Source organism: Schistocerca piceifrons, chromosome 4, assembly GCF_021461385.2.
Source record: "Schistocerca piceifrons isolate TAMUIC-IGC-003096 chromosome 4, iqSchPice1.1, whole genome shotgun sequence".
Lineage (NCBI taxonomy): Eukaryota > Metazoa > Arthropoda > Insecta > Orthoptera > Acrididae > Schistocerca > Schistocerca piceifrons.
Genome location: NC_060141.1, coordinates 235,381,677 through 235,397,951, shown reverse-complemented (window position 1 = coordinate 235,397,951; position 16,275 = coordinate 235,381,677). Strand labels below are relative to the sequence as shown.

Genomic DNA, 16,275 nt, shown 5'->3' with positions numbered 1-16,275 from the left:
GCTGGTTATGTGGTACAAATGCCGGTGTAGAGGGGTAAAATCCACTGGGTGCATTCACTTGTGAATAGAATACTTGAGAAGGCTGATGTCGCCCGATCTTTTGGTTGCCGGCAAAACCATTTCCTTGTGAAGGAAAGTTCGCATGTGGTACCGTTTGAAAATTGTTCCGTGGTCCTCTATCCTGTGAATAGTTGTTCTTATGTTGTGCTGGGTGGCCTCCGCCTTGCCCATGCCACTTGCTATATTTCGACCTATAACTTTGATTGTACACTGGCCCATTTGAAAAATTACCACTAGTTTGTGGAGAATTTCCATACTGCTCAGGCGCAGAATTAAAGGGTGGGTTTCCGTACTGATGTTGTACCTGGTGGTTGTAAATTGGGTGGTATCTCTGCTGATTACTGTAATTGGTTTTCTGCTTCCGTTTAAAGTTATTGCCGTTTGCGTTTTGATAACCGCTGGCAGGTTGGTAACAGCGGTCGCAGTAGCTCGCTCTCTCCTTGGGCGCATTGTTGTCCGCGTGCGATGCATTCTGTTGGCTGCCAGGGAAGAATTTGCCGCTGCCAACCTTGGAGCGCACATCCTCGCTAATTAAATCTAAGGAATCCAGCACAGAAAGGAATACATCCGTGTCTTCTTCGGACACATTTACTGATTTCTCTCTAATAGACACAGGGAGTTTGCTTTTGAGAATCATAATTACGTCCTTGGAAGAAATCGGAGAATCCCAGAATTTAATTTTTGCTAGATACTTCTCAAAGTATCGCCGGAGACTTCCATGCTTCTCATTGAAAATTTCCGCACCATACACCTCCTTCCTTAATCTTTGCTGTACCCCATTACTCCAAAATTTTGCCAAGAACATTTTCTCAAACTCTTCATAATTCCTACACGTGTCTACCATTTCCGTTCCCCATAATGCTGCATCACCAGAAATAAAGCCAGTGACGAACTGAATACGCTGTCTGTCTGTCCAGCTCCTGGGAAATATGTCGGAAAAATTCTTTAGGAACACGATGGGGTGTATTTCTCGCTTCTGCGGATGAAAAACAGGAAAAGTGCGATGCTTAATCACACTTTCCTCTTGCATTAAACTCACGATTGTGGGCGGATCATTTATTTTCCCTACTCGGGACTCAACAGGACTGTTGTTTTGCATGTAATCAGGCGGTGAACAATAAGGAGTTGACTGACATTCGTCACCGTCTAAAGAGTTGTTCCCTATAGTTTGCGTATGCGTGTGCGGATTTTCTACACAGTTTCTCAGCATTCTGACTTCGTCCACTACTTGCTGCTTCCACTCGGGAAGATCCCGTGTAAGTGTCCTCCGAATCTGTCCCAATTCAGAAACCACTGTGTCTCCAGACTTACCAGGAGCAGCTAAGATTTCATAAGTTACATCCTTGACAGTCTCCCTAAGCTCCTCCCTGACCTTCTTTTCGATAAAAATATCTTTACCCTTTATCCATTCACCGTAGTGTTCCGACAATGCCTCCGTGTGTGCTTTCACGGTGCTCTTAACCTGTTCTTCAATATTGATTGAGTCTATCTGCCTCGACAGATCCTCCACTACACCTTCAATGTCAGATACTGCATTTCTAACTGAGTTTATTTCTTTGGTAGCTGCCTGAATTTTTGTGTTTAATGTTCCAGATACTTCAGCTATTTCACTTTTCACCTGTTTCTGCATTTTCTGAATTTGATCACTGATCTTAGTTTGCACCTCACCCAAATGGGTATTTAATTCAGCCGTAATTTCTTTATGCAGATCTGTTTTGATTGTGCCTAGCTGTGTTTTTAATGATTCGCTTACAGCATCTAATCGGGCGTTAACAGTCTCATTTTGTGTTTTTATAGTCTCATTTTGTGTTTTTACTGATTCGCTTACAGCATCTAATCGGGCGTTAACAGTCTCATTTTGTGTTTTTAGAGTCTCATTTACTGCGTCAAACTGTTGTTTCAGCATTTCCATTAACGCACCGAGGTCATTTGTAGCTGCAGCGGGAAGAATTTGGACTTCAGGGTCACTTTCCCCTGTTACAGACATGGTTAGTTCAGTTTCCACACGGGAACCTACCGTTCGCGATCGTAAAGGGTATGGAATACTATTAACGTCTTCACTCCCGTCTCCTGTTGTCACCTGTCTCTGTTTACTATCTGCCATTTTCGTTAGTAAATCACGTGCTACGCAAGGCTTTCGTCGTTTGTCAGTGACGTGGTGAGTCCGCTAAGAGCACCGCTCTCGCGTGAGCAACAAATGAAATTCTATCTTGCGAGAAGACAAGATGGAACCTAAACGTTTCAGACAAATGAATGAAGATGCTCTTCACTGCAAATTGCACACACTATCCACCATGTTGAAAATGTAATACAGCTATACTAACAATGGGGAGAAATAATTTCTATTATCAGACTACGAAGAATTTTACTTTGAAAGATAAAATAAAGCAGATTTTCTATAGCGGGAAGGAGATAGAAAGGATGTGGATCGACTTGGAAAAGCAACGTTGCTACTGAAGCACTACACTGCGTATGCAAAATTCTGACTTACTTTTTGATGGCTTGAATACCGCTATGTTGTCTCAGCAAATTCACGTCTCTTTTCTTTTCCTTTCTCTCGGTAATTAAACTGCATTATTGACCGTTATTCTCACAGAGAGACGATGTGTACATGAAACGACAGAACATTTATTAACACAAGCACATAGAAAATTTTCCAAGAATCTGAACTAATTTTTGGTCAAGTCCCTGTTCGGGCGCCAAGTGTGATGTTACAAAATAGAAGTGATGTTGTTATTCAGTGGAAAGTTGGAAATTGAGATTTAGCTTACTGTTTTATCAATCGCAATTGGCGTAAGAATCATGGATTGACCATTGTCATAAAATATTGCATTATGAGATGTGAATAGTTTTTACTTGCGGTTTCGCGTGGCTTGAGGCAGTCACAACTAGCGTGCTATTGATTAAGAAGTTGCGTTATCGTCTTTCTAATTACTTCATGATCGTAGATACGATCATACCCAGTTGTGAAGTTATTGTTATGACAAAAAAATTTCCTAAGGGACCAGAAAGTTCTTAAGGGCGCAAAAACAACTGTAACATCACACAAAAGGGAAATTCGATATTAAAGCTGATGCAAGAAGACGATAAAACAGTTTTCTTTTTTATCAATGTAACACGCACATTGGACTGCTGATCTTGGCGTCTGTAATATTAGCAAAATGCATAATTAAAATGAAAATAATACTGAGGAGATAATAGGAATGAGCACTGCTAAATGATTCAGTATTCCCAGAACAAATATTTATTATAACTAAAACATATATCGTACCTTAAGCTTAATACTACAATGACGGTAGATTTTTATGTCCATATCATGTCCATTGAGCGCTCTTTTATATAGCCATTGTCTTCTTTGAGTCGCTCGTGCGTCGTCACGGTAAGTTATAACAGTTCTTTACACTTCACTCAAACTTAAACATAACACGTTTTTATACATTTAGTAAAAAATTAGATCTGACTGCCACAGATCTGCGTCCGTCTTACTTCAGAAAAACAGTACAAGTCTTTTTAGCGCTCAAGGCTTCATTTGTTCTCCATCGAACAAAATAGTGAAGGATCGTATATCTATCCGTATTTTTCTGTTTTTATTGCCGCCCAAAGACGACAAATTACATCACTAGAAAATTCCACCGTCGCCATGCGACGCCTTATTATATATTAATCATTCTTTATAAACAAGTATTTGCCTTCTGGCTGAATTTGCTATTTTAATTAAGCCAAAAATAGCGAATATCGCAAGTTCCAAAAGAAATCCGTTGGAATTCGATTACTCGATGTTGTTTGTTGTTGTGGTCTTCAGTCCTGAGACTGGTTTGATGCAGCTCTCCATGCTACTCTATCTTGTGCAAGCTTCTTCATCTCCCAGTACCTACTGCAACCTACATCCTTCTGAATCTGCTTGGTGTATTCATCTCTGGTCTCCCTCTACGATTTTCACCCTCCACGCTGGCCTCCAATACTAAACTAGTGATCCCTTGATGCCTCAGAACATGTCCTACCAACCGATCCCTTCTTCTAGTCAAGCTGCGCCACAAACTTCTCCCCAATCCTATTCAATACTTACTCATTAGTTATGTGATCTACCCATCTAATCTTCAGCATTCTTCTGTAGCACCACATTTCGAAAGCTTCTATTCTCTTCTTGTCTACAATATTTATCGTCCATGTTTCACTTCCATACATGGCTACACTCCACACAAATACTTTCAGAAACGACTTCCTGACACTTAAATTATACTCGATGTTAACAAATTTCTCTTCTTGAGAAACGATTTCCTTGCCATTGCCAGTCTACATTTTATATCCTCTCTACTTCGACCATCATCGGTTATTTTGCTCCCCAAATAACAAAACTCCTTTACTACTTTAAGTGTCTCATTTCCTAATCTAATTCCCTCAGCATCACCCGACTTAATTCGACTACATTCCATTATCCTTGTTTTGCTTTTGTTGATGTTCATCGTGTATCCTTCTTTCAAGACACTATCCTTTCCGTTCAACTGCTCTTCCAAGTCCTTTGCTGTCTCTGACAGAATCACAATGTCATCGGCGAACCTCAAAGTTTTTATTTATTCTCCATGGATTTTAATACCTGCTCCGAATTTTTCTTTTGTTTCCTTCACTGCTTGCTCAATATACAGATTGAATAACATTGGGGAGAGGCTACAACCCTGTCTCACTCCCTTCCCAACCACTGCTTCCCTTTCATGTCCCTCGACTCTTGTAACTGCCATCTGGTTTCTGTACAAAGTGTAAACAGCCTTTCGCTCCCTCTATTTTACCCCTGCCACCTTCAGAATTTGAAAGAGAATATTCCAGACAATATTGTCAAAAGCTTTCTCTAAGTATACAAACGCTAGAAACGTAGGTTTGCCTTTCCTTACTCTTTCTTTTAAGATAAGTCGTAGGGTCAGTATTGCCTCACGTGTTCCAATATTTCTACGGAATCCAAATTCATCTTCCCCGACGTCGGCGTCTACTAGTTTTTCCATTCGCCTGTAAAGAATTCGCGTCAGTATTTTGCAGCTGTGGCTTATTAAACTGATAGTTCGGTAATTTTCACATCTGTCAACACCTGCTTTCTTTGGGATTGGAATTATTATATTCTTCAGATGGTAGAGTTTTGTCAGGACTAGCTCTCCCAAGGCTGTCAGTAGTTCTGATGGAGTGTTGTCTACTCCCGGGGCCTTGTTTCGACTCAGGGTGGTTTAAGGTGCCGAAAACGTAGCAGTTGTTAGCACCAGCAGCCTGTCTGGCTCATGTCAGCAGTTGCCACATACACCAGAAATGTGAAACAGACACAAATAAATATCGTTCGAGTGGATTCGTGGTTACTACACATATCAGCATCCCATCTCGGCGTCAACCGCCAGTCGCATTCGCACTGGACTCCTCGCTGCCACCCGGGTCCGCCACGGCCCTTCATGGAGCGGGTGTCGCATGGCGAGCGACATGCTGGCAACCTGAGGTGTGCCAGTAAGCCGGCACGGCTTACAGCTACTGTATTTAGATGCAGCTTATATGTGACTTGAACAGGCAGTGACGGGTCCTGTTAACCCCTCTAGACAACAAATAGCTATGATCTCGTAGAATCGGGTGTACTGCCGCTGGTCCGCGTCTTCCCAACACGCCAAGTTACGACGCTGAAATATCGTGTTGGGAAGACGCGAACCACCGGCAGTACACGCGATTCTAAGAAATGACAACATATCGCTGGGAAAGTCTTAGAAATTATATAACAAATAGCTAGACGTTCGTTTGCATTCAGAGTTCAGTCTTCAACACAACATTAACTTTAATTATTTCAAGTTTTAAACATTTTCATTCACCATTTTTTGACACACCGTAAGAGCCTCACTTAAATAAGGGGGTGTGAAGAAATGTTCTAATAGGTTGGTGCATAACTTCGTAGCGTTTTTGTTTTGTATGTTGGTATTCCCGTTGTTATGGTTTTTTTTATCAATTTTCATTTTTTATTTCTAGTTCCCTGATGCTTTATGAGTTTACATATTGTCATTTTGTCATCTGGAGATAGTGAATGGAGCCGTGGACGCTAGAAAATGGACTGCCAGGTATAGAAATTGGAACATTTGAGACATAGTCTTTTGTCTGAGTTCAATAGACGGAAATAGGCATCCAGAAACTGGTTCCGTATATGGGGATAATGTCATTGGACATAGCATGACAAGAAAATGGTTTGCTCGTTTTAAGGAAGATTGTTTCGACATTAGTGATCCCACGTTCGGGAAGACCTCGGGGTTTGATGAAGATCGCCGGCCGTTATAGCCGAGCGGTTCTAGGCGCTTCAGTCCGAAACCGCGCTCCTGCTATGGTCGCAGGTTCGAATCCTGCCTCGGGCATGGATGTGTGTGATGTCCTTAGGTTAGTCAGGTATAAGTAGTTCTAATTCTAGGGGACTGATGATCTCAGATGTTAAGTCCCATAGTTCTCAGACCCATTTGAAACATTTTGATGAAGATCGTTTGTAAGTAGGCTGTTTATATTTTCTTATTGGCAAAGTTATGTAGCGCTCTATATGAAAATCACTGGCTGTGCTGTGTGCAGTCTGTGGCTAGTTTGCATTGTTGTCTGCCATTGTAGAGGGGCAGCTGGATGTTAACAGCGCGTAGCGTTGCGCAGTTGGAGGTGAGCCGCCAGCAGTGGTGGATGTGGGGAGAGAGATGGCGGAGTTTTGAAATTTGTCATGAACTGCTATATTTATATATGATGATATCAAGGTAAATACATTGTTTGTTCTCTATTAATATCTTTCATTTGCTAACTATCCCTATCAGTAGTTAGTGCCTTCAGTAGTTTGAATCTTTTATTTAGCTGGCAGTAGTGGCGCTCGTTGTATTGCAGTAGCTTGAGTAGCGAAGATTTTTGTGAGGTAAGTGATTTGTGAAAGGTATAGTTTAATGTTAGTCAGGGCCATTCTTTTGTAGGGATTATTGAAAGTCAGATTCCGTTGCGCTAACAAAATATTGTGTGTCAGTTTAAGCACAGTCGTGTATAATTGTTCAAAGGGGACGTTTCATATGTCGACCCTTAGCCTAGGATACCTCACTGGAATCTTCTGATTTTTTTCTTGTAGTTTGTGTATTTAGTGTAGCTTTTGTTTATTGCTAGCGCGTAATTGTAGAGAGAATCTCCTTTGTAGTTGCAGTCTTTCATTGTTGTACTGTAAAACAGTTGTGGCATGCATGTAGATTTGCACCAAGTATTTCGCAGCTGCGCTTGTAATTAACTAGATATTATTTTCAGTGCTATGTTAATGTGTTCTCTTATTTTTGCCATTCAAATTGTGCTTTTCTGTGTTATCGTGTGAAATATTGTGACAATAATGGCGTGTGAAAAACGTAACACTCGGCTCCAAAGTAAAATGAGAAATGACAGTGAAGACGAAAGCAGTGTGTTGGCCCCACCATGTAATGAATTAACTAATATTCAAAGTAGTAATTTGGTAACTGTGCATAGGGAAATGGAGCGGGCGTCAAACAATGGCGTAGGCAGTCAAACAGGTAGTGAACAGGGAAGCATTATCGATCGATCGGTCGGCAACAGCTCGCCTCAGGAATCCGAAATGATAGGACACAATTTCGCAAATACTGTAGATTCAGGTTTTGCGTCCTCACCGTTTTCTCAAATAAGTCAAGACACATTTTCAGCTTGTCAAAATGTGAATGTTGCCGGTGCAAATGCACTGCCGAAAAGAGTAGAGGAACAGATTCCAGACGATTTTGTTAATAAGCTCATTTGGTACATTCATTTCAGCTACACACATTTTGGCCCACGAAAATGTTATCACATTCCTCGAACGACTTGTTATTTTAACAATATGGAAAAGCGAATTCGAAGAGTCTTGTCTATTTGTAAACTTTGTCAAAAGGCGAAACCGTCTACTATCTCACATCGTGCTCCATTGTTTCCAATTATTCCTTCTAAATTAAAAGAACTTGCTGCTGTTGATCTTTTGGGACCCCTTGTCAGAACATCGAATGGATTTTCGTACGTTCTAGTCGCTGTTGAACTTACTTCAAAATTTGTTTCTTTCACTCCGTTACGTAAAGCCACTGGACGGTCTGTATCCAACGCCTTTGTTAAAAATTTCTTACGTGAAGTTGGACACGTTAGTAAAGTCATTTCAGATAACGGACCGCAATTCAGATCTGCTGTTTGGTCACGCATGCTTCGGAATCATAAAATCAAACCTGTTTTTATTTCATTGTATTCACCACATTGTAACCCGTCTGAACGGATTATGAAAGAAATCAATAAGCTTTGCAGACTTTATTGTCACAGAAAGCATCAGCATTGGGACAGATATTTACACTTATTTCAAAATGTGCTGAATGAAATGCCTCATGATTCCACTGCTTTACCACCTACTCTTGTACTGAAGAATGTAGAACCTCCGAACAGAATCAGAGAGCTTGTACCTTTCCCGAATACACGTAAACTTCGACACAAAGACATAATTGATTTGGCTCTTAAAAATATAAAATCTGCAGCAGACAAAAGGAGAAAACTACACGGTAAAGCAAATGCAAAGAAATTATATATTGGTCAGAAAGTTCTCATTAAAGCTCATTCATTGTCACATAAGAAGAAACATTTGAGTCAAAAATTCTTTCTAGTTTACAATGGACCTTACAGAATCCGACGTATACCACATGATAATTGCGTTGAAGTTGAAACTCTGCGTACTAGGAAGAGTAAAGGTTTACACCACATTTCTCATGTAAAACCATTTATTGACAGATAATCTGCTTTTTAACTTAGTCTTTGCAATTTTCACTTCATGCTACTTGTACAATTTGTCACACTGAGAAACTGTTAACATGCAACTATGTTTTAAAGCTAACTAACTATCCAGTCAAGAACATAGGTAACTTAGACAAGTAATTGCGAATGCATTGTTATTGCGAACAGACGACACAGTGTTGTTATTTATACATTCCTCCTTGTTAGTTGCACGATTACATAACAAATATACGGCTTACATACTTAGAACATATACCAGCACTGCTAATGAAATTTTCATGCAACATTTTGGTTTGCTTGAGAGTGGATTCTGGATTTGAGGTGCTTTCTGTGAAATGCCAGATGACACAGTGGTTAGTTTATGTGACAGCTACACGATTTTATCATGACGCTGCTAATGCATGACAATTTACAATGTTGCTTTTGCGGTGTATCTGTTTTATATCTGCACAGTTTTTTCTGAATTCTTCTATAAAGTGAGACATGTTTTAGTGGTGACTTTTGTGCTATTGCTACAAGGAGACAGCCTTTTCCGTAGGACAACAATACGTTACAGCACAGTAATTTCTTCATCACAACAATAAGCGTAATAACTAAGAAATCTATACGCAAAGCATTTCACTTTTGTTTATCATGAGGTAAGTACATTGATTTCTGCAGAACTTAGCTTTCGGAGGACAATAACTACAACACTTCCACAGAGATTATCTTACAGCAAGACGCACATTTAACGCTACAGGACACGTATTTGAGTGATTAATTTTGTACTTAAAATATTTATTTTTAAAGAGTTTTGAATTACAAAGAAAGTTTTTCGTGATACATTTCATTCCATTGCTGTAATCTGTAACACCTGAGGGTATAATTACAATAAACCTCAGGGGGGTACACGCCTGCTTTGTGTACCATGTGTTTGGCAAGCACAAGGAGCCCTAGCTAATATGGTATTTGCTTATACAACTTTACACATCGGTACCATATTTCTCTAACACATAAATTACACAGCTATCTGATCATTTAACTGAGAGAGACAAACCTTTTTACTATGTTAGTGACAGATGTTTACGCAATTACACAGTTGGGTAACTTCACACTTATGAAATTGTATTTTGTCTGTACTGTGTGAACTCTTCATATTTTTTCGGAACCATTGTGATACTATGAGAGCCTTGAATGATGTATTTGGTATGGGATCATGATTTTTAAAGTACGTTTGAGGTAGATGACACTACTGAAATGAGCAGAGAATTTTCTTTAGGTTTTGAAATTATTGCAGAAAGCTACGACGATTTTGAGATTTGACTGAGATGTTATGATGTTATTATTACGACGACGATGTGTATTATGCTGCTGAGGTATGTTTATGATTAATAGACTGATGCTATATGAGTTATTTCATTATGCTACTTATCTGTTATGATGCAATATTGAAGAAGTGTCGCCGAATAAGGTAAGGAGTAATGAATAGTGGTTAGGGACTCTTGACTTTTGAAAAAGGATGTTCGAAACCGAGAATCGTACTTTAAGAGTTATGAAATGTGTGTGTAAATGCGTGAATGTATCACAATGCCGGCGAAAATTTTTTTGGACACTGTTATATTCATAGGATTTTGTTTCTACACACTTGCAACGCAAATTCTCGACCCGTGAAATTTTGTATATGAGACTGTCTCTGTAGCAGAAACTGCTGTCGTAAATATTTCCGTAAGAAAGTGACCACCTGCACGTGCGTCGTCGGCACACAGCTGTGTCAGACACCTGGAGAACAAGCCATTAGAGTGAGGGCCTTTCCAGAGGCACAGGTAGAAAAAAAAAAAGGAAAAATGGCTGGCCTTTATCCTCGCCATTGACATTCCTTTAGAGAAAATATTGCAAATGCGACACCCTCATTACTTCCATTAACCTTGCTATTGATATTCCTTTGTAGAGGGCATCGCTAATGCGACACGCTCGTTACTTGAAAACATATGATTTTTGTAATGCGTTGTGGGCACACAGCTGTGTCAAACACCTGGAGAACAAGCCATTAGGGTGTGCCTTTCATCGCTAATGTGACACCCTCGTTACTTGAAAACATATGATTACTCGCACTTTGTGCTAATTACTGAAATGCTTATGAATTGATGGGAAATATTCATACATCTGCACACCTGATTATGACAAGTGTCTTTCTCCGAGAGTTGAGTGCTACTGACTTACGAAATGCCACATGACTATTGAATGATATTTTTATGCTTTGCTTTTCATAGTTGCTTATTTCATTTGATGTCTGGTTTCCAGCTGTGTTGCAGCATTGCTTTTATAAAATGAAATGCATTTGCTAATGTGAACACTTTCTGTCAACAGATCTATTAAATAATTATTTTATAATCCACATTCTTTAAAAAAGGAGCACTTGGAAAGGAAAGAACAATAAGAAGGAACTAGTAACAGTAACACATAATTTTCTTTTCAAGTACATGGTAATATTTTTTTTTACAATAAGTTGTTATGGTGCACCACTTTAATTACATAGACATTAAGATGTGAATATACATTTCCCTTGTCTGCATTATCGTCTTTAGTATAATATTTTTTCTGCTTGCGCTATGTAATGTTTAGGTATAAGTTGCTGCTGTTTGCCAGGCATAGTGTTATTGAATTTGACTTTTGCTAATTTATGTTGCTAGCTTTGCCAATTTGCATTTTTTGTCATTGCTGTTTGTGTTAATTTGTTATGTGATGCTGCATTGCCTCGTCCCTTGGTATATATATCTCTGAGCTCAATAGATTTAAGTTAGCTTAAGAGGGGGTAGACTATATAAGAAACTGATTATAGAGAATAGGTAAAGAATGCAATGCGAAGTTATATGAAAAAGATTTGGGCCCAAATGAGTATCGTACAATCAGAAATAATTATTTTGAAAGAAATATGAATAGAATACAGGAAGGAGGTATAGATAGGACTTTTTGGGAATAATGATGAATGAAGGGCGATCTCCGAGAAGTAAAGAAAGTTTTGTTTGCAAAATACTGCAGTAAAACAAACCCTGTCCTTTCCTTCTATTATTCCGCTATATGTTTGTGTACCCTTGTGTATTTGTGTTTTTCCTGTCTTTATGTGTTTAGCTGATGAGAGCTATGTTGTAGAATTTTTCTAATACTCTGTTATTTTCTTTGTAAAGATGCTTAGACATTATTTATTCTGTTTTGTTTTAATGCTCATGTGTAAAGTTGATGTTTCAAAAGTTATTCCGATCGTTTATGTATTTACTTATATCATAATTCCTGTAACACTGATGTATATGTTTATTTCTATTCTGTTGTAAAGCCTGTACTACAAATGTTATCTGTATTGTTATGTTTTTCATGATGTATTTTGTACCTTTGTTACTGTATTCTTCTGTTATAAAATTGTAATTGACACCGGTTCATCTAATTAAGTAACTTGTACGTTACATTTCACTGCACACGTTTCTGTTGGTCATAGTATATGGACAATATGTGAGAAGTAGGGACTGATAGTGTTTGCACGTGTGTTAATAATTCAGCAAGGGACTGGACAACAGCATTGCTGGGTCTAAGGACAATTCCACAAACTTTGTGAGTGCACAAGTGGGGGTATATGGACTTGCTATCTTCTCTGCAAGCCTCTTCGATGGTGATTGTGCACCTGCACAGTCGCAACAGATGGTTGCTGGCCATCTCTACAAGGACTACAGTGGGTCTGCATCTCTGATGACCCACCAATACCATTATTTCTATAAGGACTGCAGTGGGTCTGCACCTCTGGTGGCCCACCAGTACCAATACTCTCTACCAGGACTACAGTGGGTCTGCTCTGTGATGACCTACCTACCAATATTCGTCAGAACTTCGAATGACTCTGCTGTGGGTTTGCTCCATTGTGGCCCATTACCTGTCAGCATGTCAAGAGTCAGCACTGTCTTTCCGTTGGAAGGACAACACTACTTCTTCAAGACTGCATGGAAATCCACTACTTCTGTGTGCAATTTTTTTTTACTAATGAGACAATGTGAAAGAAAACTGTAATTACTATTGTGATGAATGATCAGGACTGTCTTTATGGACTGTGAGAAAATTTTAGCTTTTGACCAACATTGTATCAATAAGTGTGTGCATTGGATATCTTTGTTAGTGTAATTATGAAAAATTTTATCAAATCATTATTGGCCACTGGCCAAAAACATTTGTAAAATTTTTTGTGGGGAGCATGGGGGCTATGTAAGTAGGCTGTTTATATTTTCTTATTGGCAAAGTTATGTAGCGCTCTATATGAAAATCACTGGCTGTGCTGTGTGCAGTCTGTGGCTAGTTTGCATTGTTGTCTGCCATTGTAGAGGGGCAGCTGGATGTTAACAGCGCGTAGCGTTGCGCAGTTGGAGGTGAGCCGCCAGCAGTGGTGGATGTGGGGAGAGAGATGGCGGAGTTTTGAAATTTGTCATGAACTGCTATATTTATATATGATGATATCAAGGTAAATACATTGTTTGTTCTCTATTAATATCTTTCATTTGCTAACTATCCCTATCAGTAGTTAGTGCCTTCAGTAGTTTGAATCTTTTATTTAGCTGGCAGTAGTGGCGCTCGCTGTATTGCAGTAGCTTGAGTAGCGAAGATTTTTGTGAGGTAAGTGATTTGTGAAAGGTATAGTTTAATGTTAGTCAGGGCCATTCTTTTGTAGGGATTATTGAAAGTCAGATTCCGTTGCGCTAACAAAATATTGTGTGTCAGTTTAAGCACAGTCGTGTATAATTGTTCAAAGGGGACGTTTCACGTTTAAACGCATTAACCCACGATGATCCACGTCAGAGTACTCGAAACTGGCAAATGTAATGAACTGTAATCATTCCACCATCATGCGATATTTGCATGCAGTGGGGAAGGTTCAGAAATCGGTTTCAAGGGTACCGCACGCTCTAAGGGAAAATTCCAAAAATCAGCAGGTGACCATATGAGCATCTCTGCGTGCTAGTCATCATTTGTCTCATGAGCAACAGCGATATTTCATATCATGTATCGTTACTGGTGACGAGAAATGGTGAGGAAGGGTTGAGCCCAGACAAAGCAGCAACGTCCCGTACAAAGACCTGCGCGCATTCACAACAGATAATGTAATGTATCTGGCAGAAGAGTGACGGTGTTGTGTACCACGAATTGTTTCCCCGCGCTGTAACCATCACTGCTGACAATTATTTTCAACAACTGTGACGCCCTGCAAACGCAATCCAAGAGCAACGATCAGGAAGACTGCTTGAAATGATGCTACTCCTCGATAACGACCGTCCGCATTCTGCTACGCTCAAAATCACGTGATTTCCACAACCGTGGAATCAGAAAGTTAACTCAGCGTTAGAAGATTGCTGTAAATAGTGAAGGGGAATCTATTATTGATCATTATACTCTCTATTATGTGTATTGTTGTGTTTATTAAACTTATGAAAAAATGCTACAACCTTATGCACCAACTTAATAAATCGGATCGTCTTCCAGACCGCATTTGTAGTGTACTCAGCCTACATAACACGTGGTGCTGTGTTCCAGGTGTACCGGAATGAGGGTCCACGGCCTGTGCGCGACTCCATCAAGTCCCTCCAGTTCTACCGGGAGGTCACACGCAAGGACTTGTTCGGGGACATACAGGGAGTTGCCTTCACGTGAGTTACCACGGCGAGCATTTTATAACTAGTTGTGACTTCTGAAGCATCCATGTTCATATACCAGTATATGTACTGGGTGATCAAAAAGTCAGTATAAATCTGAAAACTTAATAAACCACGGAATAATGTATATAGAGAGGTAAAAATTGACACACATGCTTGGAATTACATGGGGTTTTATTAGAACAAAAAAAAAAAAAACCGAAGTTCACAAAATGTCCGACAGATGGCGTTGGACAGCAAAACGTCAGTGACTGCGGATGACAATCGTGTATAAAAGGAGCTGTAATGAGAGAGAGAATCAGATGCGCCAGCAGTCGCAGCATGTTGACGTTACCTGAAAAGGCGCTTTTAGTGAAGCTGTATTATCAGAATGGGGAATGTGCTAGTTCTGCGTTACGATCTTATCGCCATGGGAAGGGGATTCGAACGGGTAGAGGTCCGTTGACAAATGCAGTTGTGGCGAGAATGATTTCGAAATTCGAAGCCACGGGTTGTTAAGACGATCTTTGGTGTGACGTCATAAGCGAGTGACTGCGTGTGAGATCGCTCTCTAAGTTTTTATACATTTTTAGGTTTCAGATACATATTTTAACGGTTTTGTGATAATATTTACTATGTAAGTGACTTATTAGTGGTTTCTTCATTCACCTCTGCCTTTCTTGTGTTGTGACCCGATATTTGTGAGTGTTTCGTATCGAGCAACTTAACCTCTTACCCTTGTTTACATTCCGCGCAGACCAGTTGCAGCTGTAGCGGCGCATCGAAAGCTAAGTACTAATTAATTGTTTGTGTGTAGTGGTTTATTTAGGAACTTTGGTAGTCTTAAACCGGTGTTCTTGGTGTTTTCTGGTGAAATAATTTCAGAAGAACTTTTTGGAAACTGTTTTCAGTTTCGTTACTGTGTCATTAGACGTTTGATTTACTTTCTGTGTTAGTCTTTTGTTATATTCTCATTTGTTGTTGATTAGTACTGTTAATAATAGTAGTTACTTCCCTTGTAGAGTAAGTTTGTGATTATTGTTAGTCAGTTTTTTAACATCTTCTTATTGTAGTAGCGGAACTTAGATAAAGTAGTTTTCTTGTTTCAATAACTGTAAAATTTTACCATGAGTGAGAAGTGAGGGCTTTGCCGTAGGTTCGTGAGTAGTGGATAGGGGTGTGAGACTTGTTCGAAGTATTTTCACTGGGGGGGAACGCAGTGGGGAAGCCAGTGGGCATTCTGGGTAGCAAGAGTAAGTTGATAGAGGAGCAGTAGCATAAGATCTGTGCCCATCAGGTGCAGTTGAAAAACGCACAGGAGGAGCTAGATAGGATGAGGAGGGAGAAGGGGGTTGGGGAATGGGAGCTGGCTGATGGCAAGAGATCTGCTAGGAGAAGAAGATTTTCAGATAGTTTTACTATTGGTGTTTGCAATAGGTATGACCAACTATCAGAGTCTAGTGGAGAGGAATCTCTAGTAGCTCTAGATGTAGGAAGTATGCAGCAGACCTCAGCAGTTGCAGTGGCTAGGACAGTTGCAAAGTCGAAGAGAAAGAAGAAGGTTCTGCTGTTAGGTAGTTCTCATGGCAGAGGTGTAGGCCAGCAGTTGCAGGAAGTGTTGGGGAGTGAGTCCCAGGTTACCAGCATTGTGAAGCCTAATGCAGGACTGGCTCAGGTGACTGTTAACATAGGGAGGTTATGTAGGGATTTTATTAAAGAGGATCAGGTAGTGATTGTGGGTGGGGCTGGTAATAGTATTGATAGGGATGGGGAGTATGACATAGATGGTGACCTGGAAAAGATAGCC

The 16,275-nt window shown here is 39.9% G+C and overlaps 1 protein-coding gene across 1 annotated transcript in view; it reads left to right on the top strand.

Moving 5' to 3' along the window:
* The window catches only part of LOC124795372 (probable cytochrome P450 301a1, mitochondrial), a 338,959-nt gene that overhangs the window by 170,318 nt on the left and 152,366 nt on the right, over positions 1-16,275 (top strand). Inside the window, exon 4 of the mRNA XM_047259378.1 lies at positions 14,371-14,483. Within this exon, the coding sequence (XP_047115334.1) occupies positions 14,371-14,483 (113 nt within the window). The remainder of the gene's footprint in view (positions 1-14,370; positions 14,484-16,275) is intronic.